Consider the following 18,592-nt stretch of genomic DNA (forward strand, 5'->3'; position numbering starts at 1 on the left):
AGGGGAAGATTCCTCCACATGCAGGATCCATTTTCCAGACTCAGAATTGTTCTGAGCCATTCCTAGATGCTGTTGATTCAAAGGAGAAAGAGGCTTGGGGTTTTTTTATTTTTAAAACAGGAATCAGTCCTTGCTGAAGTCATGAGAGATGGGGTGAGCTTGGTGATTCACATCATTCACCCTGAATGGCTTCCTTGTTCTCCAGAATGTTTTTGCAAATTACTTTGTGGTATTGTCTGGTTACTAACCAGAAGCATCTACTAGGAAATTCTGCTCAAAACATTCTGCTGTGTATGGAAAGCACTGCTTGTGGGGGTGGGAAGGGTGTCTGAAATTTGGTAACAAGCTCCCATTCCAAGACAACTGTACAGAAACACTTATTATGGCTGTGAATAGGCCCAGGTACCTCACCTGGTTGGTAAACAAGAAATGTTACTGGAGTGCAACTCCTTAGCATTAGGCCTTGCTTGCATGTAATTTCAGTGCTCACTAGTTTATGGTTCTGGACAGCAGATTTTATTGTAGATTGTTTCATGAGCCAAATCCAGCTAGGGATGTTATCACAACTGGCTTCCCAGCTTCTAAGATCACACTGGAATTACAGGGGTGAAGCTGCAGATCTGCTGTGTTAGTGTTTAAAGACTTATCTTATCTTGCTGCAGAAGGAAGCTGTTATTTTAGGGTATCGATGCTTCTTGTGCACTGTTTTCCACCTCCCCAGAGATTCCCTAAAGGCTCCAGCTGCTGCTTGTGCTTAGAGGCCATGTTATATTTTCAGCGTGGGCTGATAAGTTGGGGCCTGGTCTATTGTTTATCATGGACTGGGAGGGGCTGTGTTAGGCCTGCTCAGGTTTCACTAAATGAACAAGAATGTTGTCCAGTCAGGAAAGAGCCTCTGCTTTTCCATTTCCATCTAGATTCCACCAATTCCAGTGGCAGCCTCCTCGACACTGTCCAGATTTCTTTCCCTTTCCTTTAACAGTGGAAGCTGGCATCCCCTGGGAAGCTGAGGTTGCAGGAAGGATGCTTTAGAGCCCAGGCAGGAACTGGGTCAGGTTGGGTTTCTTTGGTGAATGATCTTCTCATGCCCTGCCACATTCATAAGTAGAATGAAATACTCATTATTTGGTTAGTGGACTGACCAACTATCACAGTGTTGACATTAGGCCTTATATGGAATCAGTCTGAAATTCTTTTCACCTTATTCCAGATTTTTTGGACGAAGCTGCTTAGGATTGCTTAAGAAACTTCCATGCCTTGTTCCCTTTGGTATTCACATCCCCTGTTGGAAGGGGAAGGGAAAAGGCTTTTAATCTCAAGTTGAAGAAAAGTGCCTGGTGTTCCTTTCCCCTCCTTGTGTCCTTGGATTGCCTCCTTGGTCACTTTAGAGTAGTGCAGGGACTCAGTTTAGGTGAGTCACTGTCCCAAAATGGACAGGAGGTTGTTGTTGTAACGATCTCCATGTTTTTGTAATCCCTTTTCACTAGGACACAAATGAAATTAGGAGTTGGATTTTTGAAAGACACTGAGCCAGCTCAAACTCAAAACAAAAAAGTAGATATCCTTGTTTGTTCCATTTGAGCAGTACTTTTGTGCTGCTGGGGGGAAAGCAGCAAACTTAGCAGGTCCTTCATGTGTTGTGTCCCTTGTTCCAGGGACACCACGGTGATCAGCCACTCGCCCAACCCCAGCTACGACACCTCCCTGGAAGCTCGCATCCAGAAGGAGGAGGAGGAGATCCTGCTGGCCAACAGGAGATGTCTCGACATGGAGGGAAGGTGAAGTGCACTTTGGTCCTGTCTGGCTTCCTTGGGACAGGGATTTGAGATGAACTGCCTGGGTAGATGCCTCAGAACCAGAAATTCTTGTGTCGTCACCAGCAGCAGCCCTGTCAAATACCAGACACTCATTTGGCCAAGGAAGTATAAACACAACAATCCAAAACCTGTCTTGATACTGAGGGCTAATGCAAAAAAGTCTTAGATTTTTTGCATCTAGTTGTTCCTCTTCTCTCTTCAGGGCATTTTCATCAGACCCCAGACTCCAGCCACCCTTTAACAGGCTCACAGTGCTGTTTTCCCTGGGGTTAGGCCCACAGTGCAGATTCCCCAAAGTGTGTTCATTCTTTCTTTTGGTCTCATGTCCTGCCCATTATTCTCAGGTTTGTTTCAGAGCTCCTTCCGTGGCTGTTTAGAGCAGTTTCCAGTAGCCAGGAGGGTGGGTATATCCCACTCTCTCACATGATCTGCTCTGTGGGCCAGAGGGCAGCCAGTGCCCAGGACAATCTCCTGGCATCCTCCCTTCACCTCTCCAAGTGCCTAGGGAGCCCTAATCACAGCCATGGGGACACTGAGGCCTCAGTGCAGGGAGATGGAGATACTCAAACTGTTCTTTTTCTCTGCCCCAAAGGATTAAGACCCTGCACGCCCAGATCATCGAGAAGGATGCCATGATCAAAGTGCTGCAGCAGCGCTCCCGCAAGGAGCCTGGCAAGACAGAGCAGCTCTCCTCCATGAGACCTGCCAAGTCCCTCATGTCCATCTCCAACGCTGGCTCAGGCTTGCTGTCCCACTCCTCAACCCTGAGCAGCACCCCCATCCTGGAGGAGAAGAGGGAGGACAAGAGCTGGAAGGGCAGCCTGGGTAATTTCCAGATACCAGTGGCACTTCTGAATCAGAGCCAGTGCCTGGAGGGGGGGAGGCAGGAGCAGCAGAGGAGGGTGTGTTGGACAGATAGAGCATCTGGCCTGGCCTGCAGTAAAGCTGGCTGTAAGATGGGAGACATTTGAAATAGCTGCTTATTTTAATCACTTCTGGGAATGAGTGACTTCTGATACTTAGGCTCTGCCATTAAATATGTAAGCTTTTATTCCTAACTTGCCACCTGACTTTAGGGATGTCTGGGATACAGGTTCCAGGGCTACCAAGCACTTGCTTTCAGCTGGCTATTACAGCTGGATGATGGTGTAAAGTCTCCTTGAATTGGAGCAGAGATTTTAATCAGGATTTCTGTCCTGTAGTGTTGTGCCTGCACCAACATGACTCCTATCTGGAATGGCTCAACAGCATGGTTCTGAGAAATGGAGTTGTAACAAAGCAAATCCCAGGTGATTTTTTTTTTACCCTGGGAGAAGTTAGGCCCAGAACTGAAAGTAAAAACTCCTGAAATGTAAATGAGGACCTGTTGCAGGTGATTTCAGAGAGTGCAGATTAATGCCCACCATGTTGCAAGCAGCAACAGGGACACTGCTATTGCTCAGGTACTTCAGCACCCGGGGCAGGAAGGTGCTGTGCAAAGGCAAACCAGTGCTGCCTCTTGAGGGAGGGAGCACTTTCCAGCTCCTGGAGCAATCAGTGCAGAGCTGATACCAGTTAGTTTTCTGTGACTGTGACATTTCCTTCCTTTTTCCCACACAGGTGTTCTGCTGGGAACAGAATATCGCTCTGAATCCATCCCCTCCACCCCCTCTCCTGTCCTGCCCTCCACACCATTGCTGTCAGCCCACTCCAAGACAGGCAGCAGAGACTGCAGCACCCAGACAGACAGGGGCAGTGAGCAGGGCAAAGCTGCTCCTGCCCCTGCAGCTCCCACCCCAGCACGACTCCCCAGCACCAACCTGACCTACAGTGCAGAGAAAACAGGTAACAGAGCTCAGCCCCAGTGCCAGGGGGCACCCTGCCACCCACTCACCATCTCTGGGGCAGCCCTGATGTCCCTTCCTCCCTCCAGGCAAACTGGGGTTAGTTTTTGTGAGGACAAGTGTGATTGAGTGGTCTCAAACACTCTGAAGGAATAAAAGAAAAGCCTGAGGAGTGGCAGCACAAGCGTGGGCACACTGGGCAGGGAGGTGCAGCAAGATTTGAGAATTGAGAACAGGGAGATGCAAATCCCTGGGCAGTCTGAGTCAGTGTCTGCTCTGAAGTCAGTTGTGAGTAGGATGTGGGGTTTAAACACATGAAAATGGGCTCTTCAAACTGGCTATTGCATTGAGGGGGCATCCAAAGCCAGGTGGACTCAGAGAGGGGGAGGGAGAAGGAGGAGAGAGAGCTATCACAATAAAGCTGTCTTGGTACCATCCCAGTCACAGGAGCAACTTCAGCCTTGGAGATCCAGTTGACAGTGACTGTCCCAGGAGCTGAATTTGCTTCCCACAGAGCTCCCAGCTGGCAAGAGCTGCTCATTTTCCAGCCCACTCTGCCAAATCAATGCAGATTACACAACCTTGCCTCTTCTCCTTACAGACACGTTACAATGCTGTTGTTCTTCATGGCAGAGAGTGTTTGGCTGGGCTCTGCCTCCTGCCCATGCTGTGCTGTTTAATGGGTATTGAGGGAGAACAGGTCTGGTGGTGAAAATCCACCCTGACTGCATTGGTTTACATGCAGTCACTCCAGTTTTGTGTGGATTTGTGTATCAGTGGGAGGTACCCAAAGGGAATTTGATAAAACAGCTTTATTTGTCTGGCTGCATACGTGGGAATTGAATTTTTAAAAACTAAATAAGTTATTAGCTGTCTTCGGCCAATGATACAAGATGACTTAAAATGTTAATGTCATATTTCTAACCTCATTGAAGTTACACCTTTAATTGTCTCTTGTTTTTCCTCATCACATAGATGGGCCACTCTTCCACTCCAGCACTCTTGAAAGAAAAGCCCCTGTTCAGACTGTGGGGCAGGACCTCCCAGATGGAGAGATGGTAGAATACCTCATCTGAAAGGCTGTACCAGGATCTGAGCTGGGATAACAGTAGCAAGAAAATTTTAAAAGACGTTTTTATTGGGGGAAAAAAAAAAAATGTAGTACCTGAGTAATAAAAGAACACTCAGCTGTTTGCTCTTGTATATTATGTCTCAAAAGTTTGGACAGGTTAATTTATAATTTGTTCTAAATTATAAAAAACCCGTAACACTTGTTCTTTGAAAGTTTCCCCCTTTATTTTTTAAATACTGGGTCTGGTAACATCTGGAGAAAAAAAGAAGACCTTAGGTGCACTACATCTGATATTTCATTTCAGTGTTTTTAAAGTCTCTTAAGCAGAAGTACCTGCTCTCCCAGGTGCTGATACACGTCTAGCTTGAATGTAGTGAGGTGAGCTTAATGGCCTTAAAATGGTCAGAACCAGGGACATGGTTGTGAGCACCACTTAATGGTGTTGGAACACAGGTGTTCTGGGGAGCTTTGACAAATCTGAGCTGTGATCAAGGGACATTTCCCTTTCACTTCCTCTTTCCTCTCAGTGTAAGAACTCAGAGTAGGTGTTTCATGTTCATAGGCTGAAAAGATGTCCATTTTCAGTGTGGTAACATTTTTTTTTACTTCCCAAATTCCTTTTTTAATTATTTCGTTATTAAAACAAACTACTCTGGTGATTAATGTCACATTTCATATTTGTAGTTCCTTTTATGAGATTTGCCACACTTTTATACTTAAGTACTTTTTCAATAATTTTTACAGTGGATAGTAAATAATATATTGCATTGATGTTTTACATAAATTAATAAGGAGAATTTACAGGCCCAGCCCTGATCTGTTAGATCAGATTTCTGACATCATAATTCCATTGGCTTTAGTGAAACTGCTTCAAATTTACCATAGCTCAAGTGGGAAGCCCTGTTATAGATGTAACAACTTAATCCACTGCATCTGTGGGGATCTTTCTCTGTAGCAAACTTTTCTATATTTCAAATGCCCTTCAACTTTGTATATCCCTCCTTTCTGGAGAGACTGGATTCTTTTTCACATAGCAAAGCCTCAGAGGTAGAGCTTTAAAGAGAAGCTCTGTGCAAAGGTTCAGATGGCAGATTCTCTCCTTTCAAAATACTTCTTTAACTCATCTGAGTGGAGAGAGCAGTTTAAAGAAAGTCCCAGAGGCATTACAGAAAAAAGTTACATATTTAAGTCATGAGGTTCACTTCCAGATTTTTGGGAACTAGCACAGATGCAGCAGTGCTTTGGTTACAGAAACTCTAAGGAGATATTAAGGCCAATAGAAGTACATGAGTATTTTTTGTTACTGTCTTTGCATTTTATTAAAACACTTCAATATTAATTTCTGTTAAAACCTACTCTTTTTTTGTACTTGAAAATTAAAATATTTCATTAGCCAGTGGTCACACACTGGGAACCTGGCTAGTTTCAGCTTTCTGTGCAGCATTAGAGTAGCAAAATTTTCATTACAGATCATTTCACCCCAGAAATAAGAAAATCCAGCAATTCATTATCACAGAGTTAGTGAATGGCTTTCATTCCTGTTTGACCCTACTGCTGTGGTGTTCAAATGAAATGGCCTCACCAGATCCCCAGGGATCCCAGGAGAGGAGGTGCCTCTCTCTGCACAGGTGGTGCCTAAAGCTCAGCCCTGAGCTTTCCTCCTGATAATAATCACTTCAAATCCAAGGAAAACACTTCCCACCATCTCTGGCAGCTTTGCTGCTGGTTAGGGACCTTCAGGCCATATTCCCAGTCCTGCAGAAGGCAGAGGTGGCCAAGGGTGGGCTGGAGATGCTGTGGCCAGGCCCAAAGCCCTTCCATCAGCCAGGCACTGCCAGGCTCTGCCTGTCCTGTGGCACAATGTCTGTCCAGACAGTTCCAGACCTCCCTTCCCTCTGAGCCATTCCCCACTCTTCTCCAGGCACTCTCTTCACCACCACTTCATTCTCATCCCTGAGAATGTCTTGCTTTTATTTCTCTTGGTTTAATTCCATCCCACTTTATGAAGTAATGCCCACCCTGGATGATTTGATTTCTCTTCCTCCTCCACAGTTGTTGAAAATGCAGCTTTTCTCATTAGCTCAAGGTGTTCACCTTTTGCCATTCCAGCATAAGTATCTATATTATATTCTGTGAGTTTGGCTTAAAATGAGCAAGGGAAATCAAATGCCATTGAGTGTGAGGGTGGGGGGGAGAACTGTTTGAATGCTTTTCTCTTCATTTAGAGTCAGGAAAAGTAATATTCCATCCTTACAAATACATTTCAGCATCTGGAAAGAAGTTTTATGACTGTAGGGCTCTAAATAAACAGTTACAACTCACTTGATTCACATAAATTCTAAAATGTCTGGGAAAATTTGGATCTTTTACAGATAAAAACTCTTTCAGAAAACTGATTTTCCCCAATCAGTATTGGCTGTTCAGGTGAAAATAATTGGTTTATCCTCCCTGCAGCTCACTGTTTTCAAATGGAGGGCCACTGCATTTTGTTTTTACAAATCAAAAAGGACACAGTAGCTTTTTGTGAATAAAATACAGCAACTGTCTCTTTCAGAAATGGAAGCCAGGCTGTCTCTGACAGCCTGAACCATCAGGATTGCAGGAGCCTTGGCAGTTCCTTACCCTTTGAAGTAATTTTGGAAGATGATGCAGTTTCACCCTGCTTAGGTCGGGCTCTTTGCCCTATTTTGTAATTTCAGTCTCTTCCAAAAAAGCAAACCCCCAAAACTTTGCTGTGGAAGCTAGAGGTTGTTTTCCTGTGCTGACAAACTGGGAGCCATCAGGAATGTATTCTTCCCCTGGAGCTTCCTCAGAGCCATCCTGATGTGAATGTAAACGAGCTGCTTGCTTTGAGGAAGATGTGTACTATAGTCTTCAGTCTCTGTACAGATTGTTATTTTGTTTTTAAAATGGAAACTTCTTTAAGGAGACAAACTGCACACCTAGTTCCTTTGCCTTCTGTAGAGCTTATTTCTAGTAGAAAGTGGTTTTTAACAATGACTGCAACGACCTTTGCAAACCAAAATTTTAGACTAAGAGTTTTTCTTAAACTCGGGTATTAGAAGCAGAATTGTAGCTTTTATAAAGAAAGCCACATATTCTTTGTAGAGCAAAACAAGAAAATGAAGTTTAGTTATTTTTCCTCTTTCCTTTCACTGCTTACAGAAAGGCCAAACTCCCAAGTCCTTCCCTTGGGCAGTTCCTTTGTGGTTTCACGGCTGGGGAACTGCCTGAGATCCAGAGACTTCTGTTCCACCTGGCCCAATGTGGTTATTAAATTAAACAGCTCCTACCTGGCAGCTCCTGGGGGGTTAGAGCAGGGGTTTAGTGTCTGGAGACTCAAGGGGATGTGTCAGGGGTCTGCAGGGGGACACTGAGGTCACCACGTGTGCTGGGGCTGAAGTTCTGCCCGTGTGGGCTGTGCTGAAAGCTGAGCATGGCCTTTGCTTTGGTTTTTGGGGCTGCCTGAGTTGGGGTGGCTCACAGAGTTTTATGCCAGGCCCATTTCCAAGGCCACCTCCTGCTCCAGGGGCCGGCAGCGTGTGGGACACGTGTGACACCCCCGGAGCCAGGCTCTGCACCCCAGACAAACCCAAATTCACCCAGACAAACCCAAACCCAGAGTGCCCAGGGCAGGAGCAGCCCGGGGTAGCTGAGCTTCCCCTCCCCAGGGCTGGCCCAGCTTGTCCTGGATTCACCTGCTGCCCTGGCTGTGCTCCCTGCCAGGGGCTGGGGAGGGGGGAGGCTCTCTTTTCATGTATTTGTATAGGAACTCTTTTGTAAAAGTTAGTGGTTTTATGTCTAGGAAGTAAAAAGACATTGTAAAATGTAATTGTACTGTATTTATGAAGAAAATACATTTCTTTTCAAAAAGATCTTCTTCTAAGTTGGTTTTAGAGTTTGGTTTCCACCTCCATCATCTTGCAGGGTTTTTGGGGAGCAAATGGCTTTGAGCAGTTTCCCTCCCAGCAGGGTTGTGGTCTAACAGGGGCCCACTCAGCTGCTTCTCTTGGGGACCCAAAATATCAAAGCATGAATTAAAATACTAAAGTTTACCATTTCACAACCAGACAGTGTGTCAAGAGAATGATCTTTCCTATATAAATCTATATTGAAGTGAGTCACGTGGTTTATTTTTTTCCCCCTTTATTTAAACCATCCAAGTTTATTTTGTAATTTGTGACTGGGCTGTTTTGTAGTTCAGCTGTTGAAACAGCCCTTAAGTCTTTGAAGGTTTATGGCAGCTTTAATTCTAGAAAGAAAACGAAATGGTCAGTGTAAATATGCACTAAGAAGTCTTGTAAATGTTGTGTATCCGTGTATTTTTAAAGAATGGACCCTGTGTTTTCAGCTTTTTTCCACTGATTTTCTTGTTTTGCAGTAAATTTGTTTGGTATGAGAAGCTTATGGAATACAAATCAAAACCAATCCTCACCTTCCCTCCTCCTCACTACTGCTTGGCCTTTGTCTTTGGGTTTTCAACTCCTAATCGGAGATTTTACAGGATAAACTAATTGTCATTCCAGTCTCTTCCCTTAAGCATCCCGGTTTACTTTTCCCTCTGGCCGGCCCTGCAGCTGCCCGCAGCTCCCACCTTTTAACAGCAGATTCGCAGCACTTTGAGCTGCGGTGACAGCCACCTCTCCTTTGATGCCTGCTCCCTTTCCCGGACATCTGAGGGCATCAGCACACGAGCAGCCTTCAGCCCTGGGAGTCTTTTCCACATCACAGCCTGCACTAGACCCTTGTGCTTTTTGTTCCTGTATTCTTGGTGCATTTTGCTGCCTCCTCATTTATCTCTCCCCTCTCCTGGTGCTGTCGGAGGGAGGGAGCAGGGATTACTGGGAAGCTGCTTGAAAGTGGCCAGCCTTGATGCAATTTCACTGTTGACTTTTGAGTTTGATCTTAACATAGCTGTCACCTCCCCTGCTGTAATAAATACCAGCCTGACAAATCCTGGGGCCAGTGGTCAGCTCAGCACATCCATCCCCTCCACTCTCAGGCCTTTTGATGTTGTTTCTATAAATCTCTCTGGCGTGCCAGAGCAGAAACAAGAAGACAAAAAACCCCAAAAAAACTCAAAACAAAAACGAAAAACAAACAAAAACCAAACCGAAAAAAACCCAAACCAAAGAAAACAAAAAAACCCAACCAACAACCACCACCAAAAAAACCCCCAAAACCCCCAACCTGGCCAGACAAAACCCCCCAGCTCCAGGAGCTGGCTAATAGCTGCTTTACTTAATAACACAAGTGTGACCCATCTGCACAGGGGTGTGAGAGGAGGAGTTGGGCATTTCACAGCAAAGATCCAGCCCCTGCTCTGTGGGGAGCAGCCAGGAGCCATGCAGGGAGGATTTGGGATTTCACTGGGATTCCACGTGCCCTCACCTTTGCTGCTGACCAGCCCACTTGGACTTAAACACCTCCCAGAGGCCATCCCTGTTCTGCTGCTGCATCTGCTGAACACCTGCAAGGGAAAGGCACCTCCTTCCATCCCATTATCTGCTACTCAGCCTGCCAAGAGCTGGGGCTTAAAAGGGGATAAAAATGAAAAGGCTGGTGGTTTTGCTTTGGTTGCTTGGGGTTTTTTTCCCCCTCTCAGTTGGCTCCAGCCTTTAGGTGAAAAAGCTCCTTTGCTCCAGATCCTCACTAAGTGTAGTGGTTGATTCCACGCCAGCCCCATGGGTGGGAGGAGGGAGTTAGAAGCTGAAACAGTGCACAGTGAGTACAGCACATTCCCAAGGGCTGCATTATTCTATTTATTGTAAAGTCTTGCCTGTTGTTGCTGTTAAACACCTCCAGAGAAAAGCAAAATTCCATAGTGCCACAGGACCTTTACCAGTGACAACTCTGTGCCTCCCCTTCCTGCTCCCCAAGGCAAAACTGGAGCATTTTATGTATTTTGGAGCATTTATCTGGATTCTGTAAGGAAGAATAATATAAAATGGCAGCAAAACACTGGCCCTGTAAAGGTGCTTTTACAGTGCTATTTATATAGAGTGACGTTGGAATGAGATAATCTTCACTTTGTACTGTGGAGGTAAACAGGAGAGGAAAATTGTCATTGATGCCTTGCCAGAAGGAGCAATAATCTTTTAAATATAAGGCTTTTATATATATACACACACACATAAATACATGCAATTTATAAAAACTGGTAATTTTGAGAACCTAATTGTACCTGATGAAATTTTCTTTTCCTCCCTTGTCATTTTTTTTCAAACATAAATGGGCGGGTTGGGAACTTCATTGTGTCTCTCTACCCTTGTGTTTCCTGTTGCTGCATTTCAGAACTCAAAAATAAGAAAGAACCCCTCCTGTCTGCAGCTTTTCAGTTCTTTATTTCAGTATTTTGAGTGCATTTTGGTGGCTCTTCCTTTGCTGGTCACCCCAAAGGACAGGATGATGCCTGGGTCATGTTCATTGACAGCCACAATATCCCTGTCTGCACATCCATTCCCTTTGGCAGGAGGAAAATCCCTGTCTTGTCCTCCTGTGGGAACCACCAGCACTTCCCTGCTGCAGCACCCAGCCCTCCAGTACCTAAAAGAGACCAAAAGAGCTGGAGAGGGACTTTGGAACAGGGAATGTGGTGACAGAACCCAGGGAAATGGCTTCAAAGTGACAGAGGGTAGGTTTAGAGGGGATATTGGGAAGAAATTCTCCCCTGTGAGGGTGTGAGGCCCTGGCACAGGGTGCCCAGAGCAGCTGGGGCTGCCCCTGGGTCCCTGGCAGTGCCCAAGGCTGGGTTGGATGGGGCTTGGAGCAGTGGGATGGTGGGAGCTGTCCCTGCCCAGGGCAGAGGGGTTTGGAACAAGATCCCAGCCTGTTCAGAGCCAAACCACCTGCACCTGGGCCCACCTCCAGCAGCAACCAGCTCTCCCTGCCCACGGGGGACACAAACCAAAGGCAGGAGGCCTGAGATGTCACTGGCATGGCTGGAAGGCTGAAAGCAGAGGCAGAGTCCTTGAGAGCCTCAGCCTCCTTGGTCTGGTGTGCTCATCCCCACCCTTTAACCCTCTGCAGCCACATTACCTGGGATGTGGACTCAGGAGAAATGAGATTTGCCAAGGGAGAAGGGCTGGAAGACTTAATGAGCTGCCTGCTGGCCCTCAGCAATTAGTGCTGGACAGTACAGCCCAATTAGGGTACTATTACCTTTAGTTCTCTGGAAATACAGCCATTAATATTACTAATAATTCTCCTGACCTCAAAGTAATTGCAGAACACTAAAGGAGAAAACTGTTCCTAATTAAGCAATTCCCAATCCTTCTGTTTTCCCTTTTTTCTGAGCCTCTGGTGCCCTCTCAGCCATCCCAGTGTGGGGCTTGCCTGGCTCAGAGATGGGATGTGTAGTGGGGCAGAAATTGCTGTCCCTGCTGCTAAGAAGTGACATTCCTGGAACTCTTCAGCACTTAAAACTCCAAAGTCTGGACAAGCCAGAATCCTGCACTCTAAACAATTTCTGATGGGAACAGCCCTTGGAAGGAGAACCTGAAACTTCCACCGGTGCCCAAATCATAAAATCACAGAATGGTTTGGGTTAGAAGGAATCAATGTTCCAAATCCCTCTGCCATGGCAGGGACACCTCCCACTGTCCCAGGCTGCTCCAAGCCCTGTCCAACCCAGCCTTGGGCACTGCCAGGGATCCAGGGGCAGCCTCAGCTGCTCTGGGCACCCTGTGCCAGGGCCTGCCCACCCTCACAGGAGAGAATTTCTTCCTCATATCAATTTAAATTAAAGTAATTGCATTAGTGGCAACTGTGAACAACTTGTGAGGAGAAAATGGAGGTTAAAGCTGAGAAAATAAACATCAGGAGTTGGAGATGCCCAGCTGGCACTGCCATGTGCTGCAAATCAAACTCAGTTTGACCTGCAGAGTGAAACAGTTTTGCCTGCACAGACACAGTGGGCAGGGGCTGCTCTCCCCCTCTCACAGCCCAAACCAAGGCTGCTGAGTGACACCCCACATCACAAAAATCCAGATTTGACCCTTCCCACAGCCCGTTGTGACAATGAAACCTAGATTTCTGTTCCATTTCAAGCTCCAGGAGGAGTGAGGATAAGCAGCTGTTCCAGCTCCACTCACGGTGGTTTTGGTGGTTTAACCCTCAAATGCTGCTGCTGAGTCTCAGAAAAATAAAAAGTTACCCCATGGCTGGATGGGAAAACAAAGCCTTTATGGAGTGGCTGAGCAAACCAGATTTATATTTTGGTGCTAACATATGTATTTATTTGTGATAATTCTAAACCAGGGGCTTGGGGTGCTGGTGCCACGAGGCATCACCAACACAGTGATGCTCCCTGCAGCCCTCACTGCAGCCACACAAAATGCTGCTCCTGGTCCTCCTCGGCAGGACAGGGATGCTGGGGACAACTCTAAACACTTGTGAGCTGAGGTCTGACTCAGCTCTGCCTGGGCAAGGGACTGACAGGTAAGGATGTGCTACCAAAGATAACTCAACACCCAGCAGGACACAGAAAAGAGGAACAGCAAATTTCAACCATGGTTTACTTTGATAGAAATGTGCATAAAATCCTCCCTTTGCTAATGGATTCTTAAAACACATATATTGCATGAGAGATTTTTAATTCTTCTCTAAAAACCTAAATTTCTCAATTGAGTTAGGGTAGTTAGGGCACCACCGAGCCCTCAGGCACTGGACTGGCAAAAAAATAAATCACATTGTCCAGAGTGCAGCCCTTCAGGGAGACCTGAGTGAGCCAGGACAGGTCACCCTGAGCCCCCCAGCCACGGGGCAGGGCTGGAGCCTGTGCCAAATGCACCTTTCTCACTTTGGTTTTTTAACACGAAGGGAGGCAAGAACGGGATTTTGGAAAGCAGCAATTTTCCTCGAGAGTTTCAAGCAAAACACAGAAGTTTAACAGCAGGATTTGGGCTTTTGGGAACATTTCCACACGCAGCTCAGCACAGCATGGAACATAAAGGAACCGACTCTCCCGACATCCGTGCTTTATAAAAAATGAGCATTTCATGCTTCAGAGAGCAGGAGGAGAGAGGCAAGTCCCATTTCCCACCCAAAGAGCGGGTCCTGGACAGCCCCGGCCCGCAGACAAACAGAGCGATGAGGGAGCGATGAGGGAGCGATGAGGGAGCGATGAGGGAGCGATAAGGGAACCAGCCCCGGGGCTGCAGGTGCCACAAGGCAGCCGCGGCTTCACAGACTCGCCCAGACCTTTATTAAATTCATCCGTGCTCCTGAAAGCAGCCGGTGCCCCCTTGGTTCCACAGCTGCAAAACGCTGCTCTGGAAGAGGCAGGAAAGGCTCTGTGAGGACACCAAGGAGCAGGGAAGCCTCAAATGTCCTTTTCTAAAAGACTTTAGGAATCTAAAAAAATTAAAAAAAAAATCTAATCTAGAAAAAAATCTAATAAAAAAATCTAATCTAAAAAAAAAAAAATCAAATCAAACCCACCCCGCACCCGGCTCTTGCTGAGCACAACAAAACCAGAGGAGGGAGGCTGCACACACTGCCAGAGGACAGATGAGTTTTGCCACTGTGCCACTAAAAACCCCTTAGGAGCAATGCCATACTGAATGATACGGATCTAGGGGCAGCATCTTTGGGAGCTGATCCTTTTGGGAGTAGCTTTGCACTTCACCATCTCACGAGGCAGAGCCCACAGCTGTCCCTGGGCAGAGAGGTCAGAACTGGGCAGGTGCCCACGGCCTGGGAACAGGCACAGAACAGCCCTGTGCGTGCCCCAGGCTGTGCCCACATCTTGTCCTTTCTCCAGGCAGCCTCTGGGGCCCCATGGTCCTGCAGTGACAGGACAACGAGGAATGGGTAAAAATTAAAGAGAAGAAATTTAGCTTAGATGTTAGGAAGAAAATTGTCCAGTGAGGGTGGGCAGGCCCTGGCCCAGGGTGCCCAGAGCAGCTGTGGCTGTCCCTGGATCCCTGAAGTGTCCAAGGCCAGGCTGGACAGGGCTTGGAGCAGCCTGGGACAGTGGAAGGTGTCCTTGCCATGGCAGGGGGGCTTGGGACGAGATGATCTTCAAGGTCCCCTTCCACCCTTTACCTCCATGGCTCTATCCCAGCCACCATCAGCTTTTCCTCCGTGCTCTGGCCGGGCGCAGCCATCCCAGCGCCGCCGTGCAGGGCCGGGGGGCTCCGGGGACATCACGGGCCCCCCGGTCCCGGAGCATCCCCGTGTCACCCATCGCGTGGAGCACCCCCGTGTCACCCGGGCCGGTGCTGACGGCTCGGGCTGTGTCTGTAGGGTCAGGGCACCGCTTTCCCCAAAACCCCTAGATGGCAATCGCTCTCAGCCCTGCCGAGCCTCCTCCCGCAGCTCGCTGCGAGCGCGGAGCCAGCCCGGCTCCTGCCGCCTGCAGGAGCGATGCTCTGAGCCCCGTGCTCTGAGCCCCGTGCCATTTGTCAGCAGCCCTCGTGTCCTGCTCCCTGCTGGCTCCCCGGGGCTCTGTCCCTGCTCCCGACACGGGGCTTTGGGAGCGACAAGCAGGACGAGCCACCAGCCCTGACATCAGCTCCTGTGTCTCACGGGGGACCAACACACCTGGAGAAAACAATCGAGTCACCCAGTTTATTCCCAGCTGGTAGAAAGGATTTTCTCATTGTAACGAAACTTTAAAGTGCATTTTTAAGTGCAGAGAGACTGGCAGGCAAGGCGGACTTTGCAGGCTGCCTTGCTGCCGTGGGTGCCAAAGAGGGCTAAGCCCAGGGCACCCCAGATTTGGCCAACCCCACCTGTGGAGCCGTGGGGAACAGGGACCAGCGGGGTCCTGCTGTGGAACCTGAGACTGGAGCAGCTTCCAGCCGGGAAACTGCAGATCTCACCTGTCCCGGGCTGTCCCCGGCGATGGGTGCAGTAAATGGAATTACTGCGCTCAAAGGAGAGCTCCCAGCCCCGGGCCGCCCACTGCAGTGCCGGGCAGCTAACAGGGCAAATATTGCTGCTTTCTCTGGTAAAACACAATCACAGACTGCAGCCTCACTGGTGGGAGGTGGGGAGAAACAAGAGTCACTTTCCAGCTGTGTTTCCTCATGCTCACACTTAGGCACTGCTGCTGCCTAATTTCCACCTGCGGGCTCCTGGAATGCTGGGGGAGCCGGGCAGGGGCACCAAGGCCTGGGGTTTGCTCCATCTGCTGCCTCATCCCTCATCCTGCCTCCAGCCGAGCACCAGCCCTGGCTCATCCCACTGCTCCATCCCATCCCATCCCATCCCATCCCATCCCATCCCATCCCATCCCACTGCTCCATCCCATCCCATCCCATCCCATCCCATCCCATCCCATCCCATCCCATCCCATCCCATCCCATCCCATCCCATCCCATCTCATCCCATCCCATCCCACTGCTCCATCCCATCCCATCCCACTGCTCCATCCCATCCCATCCCATCCCATCCCATCCCATCCCATCCCATCCCATCCCATCCCATCCCATCCCATCCCATCCCATCCCATCCCATCCCATCCCATCCCATCCCATCCCATCCCACTGCTCCATCCCATCCCATCCCACTGCTCCATCCCATCCCATCCCATCCCATCCCATCCCATCCCATCCCATCCCATCCCATCCCATCCCATCCCATCCCATCCCATCCCATCCCATCCCCACCTCTTGCTTTTCTCAGCTTTTACAGAGACGGGGCAACTGAGAGGTGTTTTAAAAGATTTTATTCTGTGATGAGTCTCAATGAATAGTGAGACACAAGAAATGTAAAACTCGATGCCATTCCATCTGAAGTTAACTTATTTTTTGGTTATAATATTTTATAAATGTTTTAGTTCATTAATTTTTTGTTATTAATAATATAATGTTATTATTTTAATATTTAATTAATATGTTTTCTTTATATGGTTTTATTATAATGTATTTTTATAGTTTTAATTTTTAAAATATTTAGGTTTTTTGCAAGGTTCTATTTTGAAATTTGTTGAAATTTGGTTTTCTTTTAATTTTAAAAAAATAATGTTATTTTTATTGTATGGGTTTTTTTAAAGTTAGTACATTTTATTTTAGTGTTCGGATCTGGATGTATAAGGTTGTGTGAGCTTTTTGTGTAGGTTTTGAGAATTAAAATAAAATCTTTTAAAATGCCTCTCAGTTACCCCATCTCTGTAAAAGCTAAGAAAACCAATACCCACTGTCCTTCAGTTTCAACAACTTTTCCACAAATTCAGATTTTGTGGGGAAGGTGCCTGGGCTCTTTCTGCCCTGGGTGCAGCCCCTCTTCCCACCCCCACCAGAGCCATGGGCAGGTGAGGGTGCATGGAGGGGCCTGACAGCTGGCCTGCAAGCAAAGCTGAGTTAATAGAAGAAATAACAACTGGTGATTTTTGAGTGTATCCATAGCAAGGAAGAAGACAAGGCTGTCAGCATGGAAACAGATTAGAAAAGACACATGAGAATGTCTGCAAGCCAGACTGCGTGCCTCGGTAGATGTGTATACGTGCTTCTCAAAATTTTTGTAGAACTTTTGCCAATGATACTGACATTAATTGCTTTGCACCAATGAATACAATAAGTTATTGTGATGTAGTTAATGATTTAAGATCATGCTTTCTTAAGAGTATATAAGCTGGAGAACATGCAGAATAAAATACATTTTTCTTCTTGGACCCTGGTCACGTGTGGACGTCACATCCGACCTAACAGTGACAAGGGTGCAGCATATCCAGCCAAAGGAGCTGCTCATTTTCCCTGCCTCAGGAGCAGGAGGAGCTGCAGGCATGCTGGACACCAAGCAGCTTTGCAGGGCTGCTTTTCCCTGCTGAGACATTTGCCCAGGGCTGGAGTTGACTCAGCACCAGGGATGAGGAGCTGCAGAAGGGAGCAAGCAGAAAATAATGAATCATGATAGAAAATGATAAATCCCTGCAATAATAAACAATGCACTAAGAGGTAATTAATTATCTCCATTTGTGCTGGGCTGCCTGGTTATTGATTTAGATGTGTTCCCAGCCTTGACTCCTTCAGGATTTCAGGATCTGCATTCCTCCACCTTCACTGCTGCGTGGCAGGTCCGTGCAGGGATCGCATCTCCCGCACCAGGAACTGCTCCTGGGCTCCCCTGGCACGGGCTGTCCTGTGCCTGTGCTGTCACCCGGGTGTCCTTCGGCACAGATGTGGGGCCGTGTGTTGGGACCAGGCTGTAGGGACAGGAAAGTCACCCCTGGGTGACCCCGGGAGGAGCGGGCGGACGTGGCCGCATCCCAGCCCCGGCTGGAGCAGTGATGTCAGAGGCACCAGATGGCTCCTTTTCTGCCCGGTTTAATGGTGCCTAATGAGGTCACTCCCATAAAAGAGTTAATTATTTCCTGGGAGCCATTTGCTAACATAATTAAGTCTCTTTCATGCCAGGTTTTAGCGACTGGCTGAGAGCAGGGCTGGTGTGAACGGCAAAGCAAGGGGTGACTGCTCCAGCAGTGCCCACTGCCTTGTGCTGAGCACCCCAACCAGGAGCTCTTCTGTTCCTCTTTCCCAGAAATGGGCAGCATTTTTCATCCTGGACTGATTTTTCATCCTCCTTTGCCCCAGAAGCACTAGAAAGGCCACTGCAGGGTGCAGTGTGTGCAATGTCATTTGTAAGGATTTGTAAGGATGGGTTTTAGTGACTTCTTGTGCCTGGTATCTTGGAGGTGATGGAGCCTGGAGGAGTTTCTTCAGTTCTTCTTTCTTAGGAGGCACAGATGGCATCCTGAGCATTTTTATTGAAATAAGCAGGAAAGGGCTGTGCCCCCAGAGGCCGTCCTGCTCTTCTCCCAAACCTGTGGGTGAAACACAACCACGAGCATCTGCCAGGGCAGCGCAGCCACAGGAGCAACAGCTCCAGCTATTCCCACATGGGCACAGCTTTAATTAAAAAATAAACTGTCAGAC

The 18,592-nt window shown here is 47.7% G+C and overlaps 1 protein-coding gene across 3 annotated transcripts in view; it reads left to right on the forward strand.

Moving 5' to 3' along the window:
- The window catches only part of AMOT (angiomotin), a 51,887-nt gene extending 43,300 nt beyond the window's left edge, over positions 1-8,587 (forward strand). For all 3 annotated transcript variants that reach the window (XM_059858927.1, XM_059858925.1, XM_059858926.1), the window contains exons 10-13: positions 1,656-1,778; positions 2,410-2,642; positions 3,417-3,641; positions 4,616-8,587. In XM_059858927.1, coding sequence (XP_059714910.1) covers positions 1,656-1,778; positions 2,410-2,642; positions 3,417-3,641; positions 4,616-4,716 — 682 coding nt within the window. In that variant the 3' untranslated portion in view covers positions 4,717-8,587. The remainder of the gene's footprint in view (positions 1-1,655; positions 1,779-2,409; positions 2,643-3,416; positions 3,642-4,615) is intronic.
- Positions 8,588-18,592: the final 10,005 nt, after the last annotated feature.

This window comes from Haemorhous mexicanus, chromosome 14 (assembly GCF_027477595.1).
Source record: "Haemorhous mexicanus isolate bHaeMex1 chromosome 14, bHaeMex1.pri, whole genome shotgun sequence".
In the NCBI taxonomy this organism is placed as follows: Eukaryota; Metazoa; Chordata; class Aves; order Passeriformes; family Fringillidae; genus Haemorhous; species Haemorhous mexicanus.